At 39.7% G+C, this 13385-nt stretch overlaps 1 protein-coding gene across 1 annotated transcript in view; it reads right to left on the bottom strand.

Moving 5' to 3' along the window:
- Window positions 1–1273: 1273 nt before the first annotated feature.
- The window catches only part of Cyp20a1 (cytochrome P450 family 20 subfamily A member 1), a 41478-nt gene continuing 29366 nt past the window's right edge, over window positions 1274–13385 (bottom strand). Inside the window, 1 exon segment of the mRNA XM_087896319.1 lies at window positions 1274–1429. Within this exon segment, the coding sequence (XP_087752445.1) occupies window positions 1274–1429 (156 nt within the window).

Genomic DNA, 13385 nt, shown 5'->3' with positions numbered 1-13385 from the left:
TTGATTAAATGCTCTTTGGAGGACTAATTTATGGAGTCCTAATGTTTTTTATATGGATTGATGACTGACAAAGGTTTCCAAATCTGTAGCCAGATATGTCGATCCTATTATTTATTTCTCTAATGTTGGCGGGAGGCAATGTGCCCCCATAAAGGTAACAATTTTTATAATTCTGTCCAGTTGTGTAAGTGCTCACGTACTGGATTAGATAATTATTTTCTGCCCCTGGTAAAGTCCCAGGCGGAACTGATTCTAAAAGATGTTTTGGGGCTGGCCATTCAATTCAGCCCAATTTAAGACCTGCTATGATGGTGCAAGCCAATAAAAAATGATGTTTTGAGGTTGGCTAATTCAGCCAATATTTAGGCCGGTTGCAGTGGCATAGGCCAATAGAATTTGCTCCTTGGAGACAGAGACCTACAGATCTCTTTATGTCCAAGACCTGCTTGGTTGTAGTTTAGATCCTAAACAGCTAAGCACATCGCTCCCAGAGACCGACAAGGGGAGCCAATTTCAATGGCACATGCAGGCAGGATTTGCCTCAGCTAGCATCTGACAAGGTCCAGGTCGTGTACTAATGTACATGGTCCGGACTGGGTTTTGATTTGGGGAAGAGGAGCAGTTTGTGTGTTTCCACAGGATGCAAAGCACCCTGTCCCTGAGCAACTGATACGGACCATGGATTCCTCTACTCAGAGACCTGAGGACGAGGCGAGATCAAGAGATCCCACAGACACGGCGGCGGAGGTGGTGGCAGAGTTGGCAGATTCCTGAGAGATGATCCAGCGGCTGATTTTACCCCTTTCCCAGCTTTCTGTCTTTCTCTGCCTTGATCTGCTCGTTTCAGCCAAAGCTGCTTGACCCCCTGAGGGGAAAACAGCTACCTCCCCTGCCCTGTTTGCAGTGTTGGGTGCTCAAGGCTAAAACCTTGCCAGATAGATAGAATTACCATAACACTGTAGTTAATCTTTACAACTGGGTGTGGATTTTGACCTCTGCTGGTCGCAGGTTAAGATTTTGCTGCTTTTTCTCAGACCCCGGAATACAAAATTACTAATTGGCTCTAATTTAGTTTGACTAGTCATACCAGGGGTCCCATTTGCCGGTGCTGTAGCCCTACTCAAGGGCCCTATTCTGAGCAAACGTTTCAGATATTGTGCAAGCACTGTCTCTTCCAGGAATGGTTATGTGTACGCTGGAGCGTCTTCACCTGGCCAATGGCTTCAGGTCCGCCATGGCCTGGCCCTAGTAGGCGTTCGCCTTGGAGTATCTTTCAGCATAAAACCGGCTGAACGTGTTGGAGGATGGCATTAACCAGAGACGGGTCTAGATCACTGGACAGGCTTTTCCAATCTAAGACATGGGATACGTCTGGACCTGAGGCGTCATCCTGACGACGAATCCGGATTTGACTGGTTCCCGGTGACGCCTAAGGCAGGTTTTGTCATCATATTTAATATATATATTTAAAGGGAGACTTGTAGGTACCAAGGTCTTTCCCCTTTTCTTCCTTGGCGATTCACAGGGCCGTGTGACCTCCGGCTCCCTGGAGATTCTGCACTAGCACTGGCTTGAGGGGATAGTTTAGGAAGAACTTTGCTCTTCTTTGTTATGGTGATTCCACCTGTAATCAATGCTCTAGCAGTGGGCTCCATACGCTTACCCCTCCCAGCTGATTCTGCCTGAGGCGCCGGGGCCTGTAATCTCCTTCTCCTGCTCCTGATGGGAGGAGGCCTTGCCCTTTTGATCCCCCTTGCCCACTGGTATAAATACCTGACTTGAGTTTAATAAAGGGGCCATTTACTCTTTGGTTAGTGAGCAAGGTCTCTTTTGTGTGTGTCTGTTCAAACCCTCAGGACAGTCGTCCATTCTTGTGTGCCCGAGTTCGGGAAAGCGTGCGCCTGGATCGGGTATGGGTATCCACAGTAAAGGCGGGGTCCTACAACTCTGAGACAATGTCTGTCTTTGAGGTTGAGATGTGTTTCTTGTATGCAGAAGAGGTATGGATTCTGTTTTCTTATCCAGTCTGTTAGTCCGTGCCTTTTTATGGGTGAGTTGAGTCCATTTACATTAAGGGATATTAATGACCAAAGGTTGCTATCTCCTGTTAATTTAGTTTTCATTGTTGGTGATGTTAATTTGTGCATATTTTTATTCTTCAGGATTTCCTGTAATGAGATTATCAATTGTTTGTGTTTTTGTTTTTGTAGCCATCTTTCTTGGGTTGGAGTTTTCCTTCTAGTATTTTTTGTAGGGCTGGGTTTGTGGCTAGGTATTGGTGAAATCTTGATTAGTCAAAGAATATCTTGTTTTGTCGTTCAATGGTGATTGACAGTTTTGCTGGGTATAGAAGTCTGGGCTGACATCCGTGGTCTCTTAATGTCTACATAATGCTTGACCATGACCTACTGGCCTTCTTTGTCTCCACTGAGAAGTCAGGTGTAATTCTGATAGGTCTACATTTATATATTACTTGGCCTTTTTCCTTTTCAGGTCTTAATATTTTTCTTTTAGTGTTTTGATTATTATGTGGTGAGAGAACTTTTTTTTGGGACCCAGTCTATTTTGTGTTCTGTAAGCTTCTTGTATCTTCATAGGCATATCTTTCTTTAGATAGGAAAAGTTTTCTTCTATGATTTTGTAAATAAATTTTCTGTGCCTTTGAGTTGAACTTCTTCTCCTGCTTCTATACCTATTAGTCTAAGTCGTGGCCTTTTTATGTTGTCCCATACTTCATGGATATTTTGGGTTAAGCTTTTGGTAGACTTAATGTTTTCTTTAACTGATGAGTCTGTTTCCTCTATTTTATCTTCAGAGCTTGAGATTCTCTCTTCCATTTCTTATATTCTGTTGTTCATGCTTGCATTTGTCATGTCTGACCTTTTTCTCATGATTTCTGTTTTATAATTACTTTGGCTCGTGTTTTCTTTAATTTTTCTATCTCAGTTTTCAAGTCCTGAATAATTTCTTCTATATGTTTGAGTTATTTTTCTTGGTTTTCTTTAAGTGATTTGCTGATATCTTCCAATTTTTTGTTTGTTTTATCCTCCATTTCTTTAAGGTAATTTCTCGTTTCATTTTTAAGAATTTCAAACATTCTCTTGAGGTTATTTTTTAAACCATTTTCTTCTGGTTCAAACATATTTATCTGTTCAGATCTTGCTTTTGTAGGGTCTTTAGATTTTACTGGTATTGTGTTGTTCTTTGTGGTGTAGCATGTGATCTTATCTTTTCTACTCATCTTTTCCTCTAATAGGTGTGGTTGGGGCTGTCTGAGATTCTGTTGAATGATCTTCTAGGTGCCACATCCAAAGCTCTGATCGTTGGTCCTCATGGTACAGTCAGTGTCACAGTTCTAGTTACCCTGTTGGTTATTTCTGTTCCTGGAGGCAACTCAGTGTTCCTGTGCTTTGGTCTGTTCCCTTGGAGATTGCTGTCTCAGACCTACTTTGGCCTGGCTTTGATCTGTTTCTGTAAATCTTGGTCTGGATCTCCTCCTGCAGAGGTCCCATGCTTGGAGTTGGACCTGTTATGGTGGAGATCGCTGACTCTGGATATGGTCACTAGCTCAATCCTGATCTGCCCATGTCCCAGGACTGGGTTTGCTCCTGGCTTCTGCTCCTGGTGGAGCTTGTTCTCTCTGTGTCTTAGGTAACTGGTTCAGTCCCACTCTGGTTCTGGTGGAGGTCACAGACTCTGAGTCAGGACTTTGGCTCAATCCTGGTCTGCCAGTGTCCCAGGACTGGGTTGACTCCCAGGCTTGGATTGGCTCCTGGCTTCTGCTCCCGGTCGAGCTTGTTTCCTTAAATGAATTATTATATTAGGGGTTATCTCAACAGCTGGTTGTAGATTGGAAATGTCTTATAACAATCTTTGAAAATCATTAAGAGTCTGTCATGGATCTCTCCTAATTTGTGCCTTTTGTGTCCTAATTTTCTGCAAACCTATTTTATAACATAGGTAACTGACAGAATCTCCTCCCTGTATTTTTTCAGGAGCAATCTGCAGTCCCCATTAAGTTAAAAATTTCTTTACTTTCACCATCGATGGAGAAACAAGATATTCCAGGACAAAAACAGATTTAAACAATGTGTAGCCACAAACCCAGCTGTACAGAAAATACTAGAAAGAAAATTACAAACCAAGGAAGCCAACAACCCCCAGAATAATACAAACATCTGACAACCCTCCACCAGCACAACTCAAAGAAGGGAAACACACAAACATTCCATCAGGAAAAATAACTAGAGTTAACAACCACTGGTCATTAATATCACTTAATATCAATGGACTCAACTCACCTATAAAAAGGCACAGGTAAAGAGAATGGATATGAAAACAGGATCCAACATTCTGCTGCTTACAAGAAATACACCTCAAGCACAAGACAGACACTACCTCAGAGTAAAGAGTTGGGAAAAGGTTTTCCAATCAAATGGACCAAAGAAACAAGCGGGTGTGGCAATACTAATATCTAAAAAAAAAATTATTTCAAACTAAAATCAATCAGAAGAGATGGAAATGGACACTTTATTCTCATATCAGGAACAATTCATCAGGAGGAAGTCTCAATCCTGAATATTTATGCCCCCAATATAAAAGCACCCACATATGTAAAAGAAACATTACTAGAACTCAGAGCATACATCAAACCCCACACTCTAATAGTGGGTGATTTCAACACTCCTCTCTCAACAATGGACAGGTTAAACAGACAGAAACTTAACAGAGAAATAAGAGAACTAACAGATATAATGAACCAAATGAACCTAACAGACATCTATAGAACATTCCACTCAAACAGAAAAGAAAATACCTTCTTCTCAGCATTTCATGGAACCTTCTCAAAAATTGATCACATAATTGGTAACAAAGCAAACATCCATAGATATAAAAAATTGTAGTAATCACCTGTGTACTATCTGATCACCATGGAATAAAGTTAGAATTCAACAACAATTCTAACCCCAGAAAGCCTACAAACTCATGGAAACTGAACAGTCAACTACTGAACCATCCCTGGGTCAAGGAAGATATAAAGAGAGAAATTAAAGTCTTCCTTGAATTCAATGAAAATATAGACACAACATGCCCAAACCTATGGGAAACTATGAAAGCAGTGCTAAGAGGAAAGTTCATAGCTCTAAGTGCCCACATAAAGAAAACGGAGAAAGCACACATTAGAAACTTAACAGCACAGCTGAAAGTTCTAGGAAAAAAAGAAGCAGATTCACCCAGAAGGAGTAGAACACTGGAAATAATCAAACTGAGGGATGAAATCAACAAAATTGAAACACAGAAAACAATCCAAAGAATCAATGAAACAAAGAGATGATTCTTTGAGAAAGTCAACAAGATTGACAAAATTTTATCCAAACTAATCAAAAGGCAGAGAGTGAACATGCAAATTAACAAGATCAGAAATGAAAAGGGAGACATTACAAAAGCCTGTATACCACAAAATTGGAAAATGTGAAAGAAATGGACACTTTTTTAGATAAGTACCATATACCAAAATTAAGTCAAGACCAGGTGAGCAGTTTAAGTAGACCTGTAAGTCGTGAGGAAATAGAAGCTGTACTCAGAAACCTCCCAACCAAAAAATGCCCTGGACCAGATAGTTTCAATGCAGAATCCTATCAGAACTTCCAAGAAGAGTTAATACTATACTCCTTACTGTGTTTCACAAAATAAACAGAAGAGTCATTGCAAAACTCTTTTTATGAAGCTACAGTCACCCTGATACCAAAACCACACAAAGACTTAACCAAAAAAGAGAATTACAGACCAATCTTACTCATGAACATCGATGCAAAAATTCTCAATAAAATACTGGCAAACAGAATCCAAGAACACATCCAAAAAATTAAACATTATGATCAAGTAGGCTTCATCCCAGAGAGGCAGGGCTGGTTCAACATACAAAAATCTATCAACGTAATCCATCATATAAATAAACTGAAGTAAAAAAAAAAAAGGATGATCATTTCATTAGATGCTGAAAAAGCATTTGACAAAATTCAACATCCCATTATGATAAAGGTCTTTGGAGAGATTAGGGATACAAGGTTCATTCCTAAATATAATAAAAGCAATATACAGCAAGCCGACAGTTAACATTAAATTAAATGGAGAAAAACTCAAAGTCATCCCACTAAAATCAGGAACAAGAAAAGGCTGTCCACTCTCTCCATACCTCTTCAATATACTGCTTGAAGTTCTACCAATAGCAATAAAACAGCAGAAAGAGATCAAGGGGATTCGAATTGGAAAGGAAGAAGTGAAACTTTCATTCTTTGCAGATGATATGATAGTGTACATAGCGACCCCAAAAACTCTACCAGAGAACTCCTACAGCTGATCAACACCTTTAGTACTGTGGCAGGATACAAGATCAACTCTAGGGGCAGAAGACATGGCTCAGTGGTTAAGAGCACTGACTGTTCTTCTAGAGGACCCAGGTTCAATTCCCAGCACCCATGTGGCAGCTTACAACTGTCTTTAATTTCAATTCCAGGGGACCTGACACCCATGGCAAAACACAAATGCACATAAATAAATTTTTAAAAAAAAATTTTTTAAAAAAGATCAACTCTAAAAAATCAGTTGCCCTCATATACACAAAGAACAAAAATACAGAGAGGGAAATCAGAGAAACATCACCTTTCATGATAGCCACAAATAGCATAAAGTATCTTGGGGTAACTCTAACCAAGGAAGTGAAAGATCTATTTGACAAGAACTTTAAGTCATTGAAGAAAGAAATTGAAGAGGATACCAGAAAATGGAGAATCTCCCATGCTCTTGGATAGGGAGGATTAACATAGTAAAAATGGCAACTCTACTACCAAAAGCAATCTATAGATTCAATGCAATCCCCATCAAAATCCCAACAAAATTGAAGCTTCACACACCTGGGGAGAACAATAATAAAGTTTATATGGCAAAATAAAAATCCCAGGATAGCCAAAACAATCCTATACAATAAAAGTACTTCCGGAGGCATCACCATCCCTGACTTCTAACTCTATTAAAGAGCTACAGTAATGAAAACAGCTTGGTATTGGCATAAAAACAGAGATGTTGACCAATGGAATAGAATCAAAGACCCAGATATTAACCCACAAACCTATGAACACCTGATTTTCGACAAAGGAGCTAACATTATACAACGGAAGAAAGAAAGCATCTTTAACAAATGGTGTTGGCATAACTGAATGTCAACCTGTAGAAGAATGAAAATAGACTTATATCTATCATCATGCACAAAACTCAAGTCCAAATGGATTAAAGAACTCAGTGTAAATCTGACCACACTGAACCTGATAAAAGAGAAAGTGGGAAGTAGTCTACAAAACATGGGCAGAGGAGACCTCTTCCTACCTATAACCCCAGTAGCACAGATAGTAAGAGCAAAAATGAATAAATGGGACCTCCTGAATCTGAGAAGCTTCTGTAAAGCAAAGGACACTGTCATTAAGACAAAAAGGCAACCTACTGATTGGGAGAAGATCTTCACCAACCCCTCATCAGACAAAGGTCTGATCTCCAAAATATTCAAAGAACTCAAGAAACTAGACACTAAAACTCTAATTAACCCAGTTAAAAAATGGGGTACTGAACTGAACAGAGAATTCTCAGCAGAAGAAGTTCAAATGGCCAAAAGAAACTTAAGGTCATGCTCAACCTCTTTAGTGATCAGCGAAATGCAAATCAAAACAACTTTGATTTATCATCCTACACCTGTCAGAATAGCTAAAATCAAAAACACCAATGATAGCCTATGCTGGAGAGGATGTGGAGTAAGGGGAACACTCATCCATTGTTGGTGGGAATGAAAACTTGTGAAGCCTCTTTGGAAATCAGTGTGGTTTTTTCTCAGAAAACTGGGAGTCAACCTACCTCAGGACCCAGCAATTCCACTCTTGGGAATATACCCAAGAGATGCCCTATCATACTACAAAAGCATTTGTTCAACTATGTTCATAGCAGCACTATTTGTAATAGCCAGAACCTGGAAACAACCTAGGTGCCCCTTAAAAGAAGAATAGTTAAAGAAGGTATGGAACATATACACATTAGAGTTTTACTCAGTGGTCAAAAAACAATGACATCTTGAGTTTTGCATGCAAATGGATGGAAATAGAAAATGCTTTACTGAGTGAGGTAACCCAGATGCAAAAAGAGGAATATGGTATGTACTCACTCATAAGTGAATTCTAGCCATAATTAAAGGACATTGAGCCTATAATTCGTGATCCTAGAGAAGCTAAAGAAGAAGGTGAACCTGAAGAAAATCATATAGTTATCCTCCTGAATATTGTAAGTAGACAAAATTGCCAGGCAAAAGTTGGGTGCATGGGGGTGGTGGAGGGTAGATGTAAAGGAGATGGGTAGAGAGAAGGGAGAAGTGGAGGATTCAGGAGAGCTTGGGGGAATGGGATGGGTGGGATGGAGGATGAGTGGATATGGGAGCAGGGAAGTAAATATCTTAATTAAGGGAGCCATTTTAGGGTTTGCAAGAGACTTGACTCTAAAGTGGTTCACAGGTCTAAGGAGATGTCCCCAGATTGTTCCTTGGGCAGCAGAGGAGAGGGTGCCTGAACTGGCCTTGTCCCATAGCCACACCGATGAATATCTTGCATATAACCATAGAACCTTCATCTGGCAATGGATGGAGATAGAGACAGAGACCCACATTGGAGCACTGGACTGAGCTCCCAAGGTTCAAATGAGGAGCAGAAGGAGGGAGAACATGAGCAAAGAAGTCAGGACCGCGAGGGGTGCGTCCACCCACTGAGACGGTGGTATTGATCTAATGGGAGATCACCAAGGCCAGCTGGACTGGGAGTGATTGAGCATGTGATCAATCTGGACCCTCTGAATGTGGCTGGCAATGAAGGCTGACTGAGAAGCCAAGGACAATGGCACTGGGTTTTGATTCTACTGCATGGACTGACTTTGTTGGAGCCTGGTTTGTTTGGATGCTCACCTATATAGACCTTGATGGAGTGGGGAGGACCTTGGACTTCCCCCAGGGAACCCTGACTGCTTTTAGGACTAGAGAGGGAGGGGGAGGTTGGGAGGGGGAGGGAAAAGGGAGGCAGGGAGGAGGTGGAAATTTTTAGCCTTGGTGAGCTCCCATTAGATCAGTCACACTGTCTCAATGGGTGGATCAACCCTTAGAGGTCCTGACTTTCTTGCTCATCTTCTCCCTCCTTTTGATCTTCAGCTGGACCTTGGGAGCTTAGTCCAGTGCTCCGATATGTGTCTATGTCTCTATCTCCATTGCCGGATGAAGGTTCTATGGTTATATTCAAAATATTTATCCGTGTGGCTATGAGATAAGGCCAGTTCAGGCACCCTCTCCTTTACTGCCCCAGTACCTAGCTCGGGACATCCCAGTGGACACCTGGGAACCCCCCTAGAGCCAATTCACTTGCAAACCCTAAAAATGGCTCCCTTAAATAAGATATATTCTTTCCTGCTCCCATATCCGCCCCTCCTCCATCTCAACCATCCCACTCCCACAAGCTCTCCCCAATCCTCCCCTTCTCCCTTCTCTCTCCCCCACTCCCATTCTTTCCACCCCACGCCCACACCCATGCTCCCAATTTTTGCCCAGTGATCTTGTCTGCTTCCAATTTCCAGGAGGATTTATATATGTTTTTCCTTGGGTTGACCTTATTATTTACCTTCTTTAGGACCACGAACTATAGACTCAATATTCTTTGTTTATGGCTAGAATCCACTAATGAGTGAGTAAATACCATATTTGTATTTTTGGGTCTGGGTTATCTCACTCAGGATAGTGTTTTTTATTTTCATCCGTTTGCATGCAAAATTCAAGATGTCATTGTTTTCTACTGCTTAGTAGTAATCTACTGTGTATATATTCCACACTTTCTTTATCCATTCTTTCATTGAGGTGCATCTAGATTGTTTCCAGATTCTGGCTAATTACAAAAAATGCTACTATGAACATAGTTGAATAAATGGTTTTGTAGTATGATTGGGCATCTCTTGGGTATTCACAAGAGTGATATTGCTGGATATTGAGGTAGTTCGACTCCCAGTTTCCTGAGAAACCTCCACACTGATTTCCAAAGTAGTTGCATACGTTTGCATTTCCAACTCTCAGCAATGGATGAGTGTTCTGCATACTCCACATTCTCTCCAGCATAGGTTATCATTGGTGTTTTTTATTTTAGACATTCTGACAGGTGTAAGATGGTATCTCAAAGTTGATTTGATTTGCATTTCCCTGATCACTAAAGAAGTTGAAGATGTCCTTAAGCATCTTTTGGCCATTTGAACTTCTTCTGTTGAGAATTCCCTATTCAGTTCAGTACCCCATTTTTAATTGGGTTATTAAAATTTTAATGTCTAATTTCTTGAGTTCTTTATATATTTTGGAGATCAGGCCTTTGTCTGATGTGGGGTGGGTGAAGATCTCTCATTCAGTAAGTTGCCTTTTTTGTCTTAATGACAGTGTCCTTTGCTTTACAGAAGCTTCTCAGATTCAGGAGGTCCCATTTATTCATTTTTGCTCTTACTATCTGTGCTACTGGGGTTATACATAGGAAGTGGTCTCCTGTGTTTATATGTTGCAGACTACTTCTCACTTTCTCTTTTATCAGGTTCAGTGTGGTCAGATTTATATTGAGGTCTTTAATCCATTTGGACTTGAGTTTTGTGCATGGTGATAGATATAAATCTATTTTTGTTCTTCTACAGGTTGACATTCAGTTATGCCAGCACCATTTGTTAAAGATGCTTTCTTTCTTCCATTGTATACTTTTTGCTCCTTTGTCAAAAATCAGGTGTTCATAGGTTTGTGGGTTAATATCTGGGTCTTTGATTCTATTCCATTGGTCAACATCTCTGTTTTTATGCCAATACCAAGCTGTTTTCATTACTGTAGCTCTGTAATAGAGTTAGAAGTCAGGGATGGTAATGCCTCCGGAAATACTTTTATTGTATAGGATTGTTTTGACTATGCTGGGCTTATTATTTTTCCATATAAAGTTGATTTTTGTTCTGTCAAGGTCTGTGAAAAATTTTGTTGAAATTTTGATGGGGATTGCATTGAATCTATAAATTGCCTTTGGTAGGATTGCCATTTTTACTATGTTGATCCTCCCAATCCAAGAATATGGAAGATCGTTCCATTTTCTGGTATCCTCTTCAATTTCTTTCTTCAATGACTTAAAGTTCTTGTCAAATCGATCTTTCACTTCCTTGGTTAGAGTTACCCCAAGATACCTTATGCTATTGGTGGCTATCATGTAAGGTCATGTTTCTCTGATTTCTCTCTCTTCTTCTTTATTCTTTGTGTGTAGGAGGGCAACTGATTTTTTGGAGTTGATCTTGTATCCTGCCACATTACTGAAGGTATTTATCAGGTGTAGGAGTTCTTTGGTAGAGTTCTTGGGGTCACATATGTACACTACCATATCATTTGAAAATAACAAAAGTTTGACTACTTCCTTTCCAATTTGAATTTCCTTGATCTTCTTATGTTATCTTATTGCTATTGGTAGAACTTCAAGCAGTATATTGAAGAGGTATGGAGAGAATGGACAGCCTTGTCATGTTCCTAGTTTTAGTGGAATGGCTTTAAGTTTTTCTCCATTTAATTTGATGTTAGCTGTTGGTTAGCTGTATATTGCTTTTATTATTTTTAGGCATGATCCTTTTTTCCCTATTGTCTCTAAGACCTTTATCATAAAGGGGTTTTGAATTTTGTCAAATGCTTTTTCAGCATCTAATGAAATAATCATATGTTTTTTCTTTCAGTTTATTTATATGATGGATTACATTGATAGATTTGCATATGTTGATTCAGCCCTGCATCTCTGGGATGAAGCCTACTTGATCATAGTGGATTATTTTTTTATGGGTTCTTGAATTTGGTTTGCCAGTATTTTATTGAGAATTTTTACATCGATGTTTATGAGTGAGATTGGTCTGTAATTCTCTTTCTTGGTTGAGTCTTTGTGTGGTTTTGGTATCAGGGTAACTGTAGCTTCAAAAAAAGAGTTTTGCAATGACTCTTCTGTTTCTATTATGTGAAACACATTACGGATTATAGGTATTAGCTCTTCTTGGGAATTCTGGTAGAATTCTGCATTAAAACCATCTGGTCCTGGACTTTTTTTGGTTGTGAGGTTTTTGATGACAGTTTCTATTTCCTCGCAACTTATAGGTCTATTTAAATTATTCACCTGGTCTTGATTTAATTTTGGTATATGGTACTTATAAAAAAAGTGTCCATTTCTTTTACATTTTCCATTTTTGTGTCATACAGGCTTTTGTAGTAAGACCTAATGACTATCTGAATTTCCTCAGTGTCTGTTGTTAAGTCCCGCTTTCCATTTCTCATCTTGTTAATTTGCCTTTTGATTAGTTCAGATAGGGATTTGTCAATCTTGTTGGTTTTCTCAAAGATCCAGCTCTTTGTTTCATTGATTCTTTGGATTGTTTTCAGTGTTTCTATTTTGTTAATTTCATCCCTCAGTTTGATTATTTCCTGTTTTCTACTCCTCCTATGTGAGTCTGCTTCTTTTTTTTCTAAAACTTTCAGCTGTGCTGTTAAGTCTCTAATGTGTGCTTTCTCCGTTTTCTTTATGTGGGCACTTAGAGCTATATGAACTTTCCTCTTAGCACTGCTTTCATAGTGTTCCATAGATTTGGGTATGTTGTGTCTTTATTTTCATTAAATTCCAGGAAGACTTTAATTGTCTCAGTGGGAAGAGAGAGAGAAAAGAGGAGAGGGGGGGAGGGCAGGAGGGAGGACACAGGTGGCACAGACAGGACTGGGAGTGGGTGGAGCTTCTCTTAAAGGGACAGGGTACCATTTACTATGCAGGCAGGCACAGAGTGTGCCTGAATACCAGCAATGAAGGCAATGACCTTTATGTAATAACACCATCAATTTGAAAGATATCAGCTTTTCCAATGCATTAATAGCATTAGAATTTGTATATCAGGCATGGGAGGTGGTGCATACCTTTAATTCTCACACTCAGGAGACAGAGGCAGGTAAAAAGTTTGAGGTCAGCCTGGTTTACAGAATAAGTTCCAGGACAGCCAGACCTACACAGAGAAACCCTGTCTCAAAAAAAAAAAAAAAAGAAAAACAAAAAATACAACTTGCATATCAAATTATCAAATATAAACTGACAGTAACTGATTTTCAATGATGTAGGGCTATCCCAGTAGCCCTACACTAACTTTTTTCTTTTTATGGCAATCTGCTTCGTGTCCACTTTGATAATATAAAAGCAATTTAGTTATATTTGGGGGACTGATAATTTGATATTGTGGTAATGATAAGTCTCCCTTCTTTAAGTCTCACTTGATGGGACAGTTTCCACTGAGCT

The sequence above is a fragment of the Myodes glareolus genome, chromosome 1, assembly GCF_982192425.1.
Source record: "Myodes glareolus chromosome 1, mMyoGla1.1, whole genome shotgun sequence".
Taxonomy (NCBI): domain Eukaryota; kingdom Metazoa; phylum Chordata; class Mammalia; order Rodentia; family Cricetidae; genus Myodes; species Myodes glareolus.
This window is presented reverse-complemented; position numbering and strand designations above follow the sequence as displayed.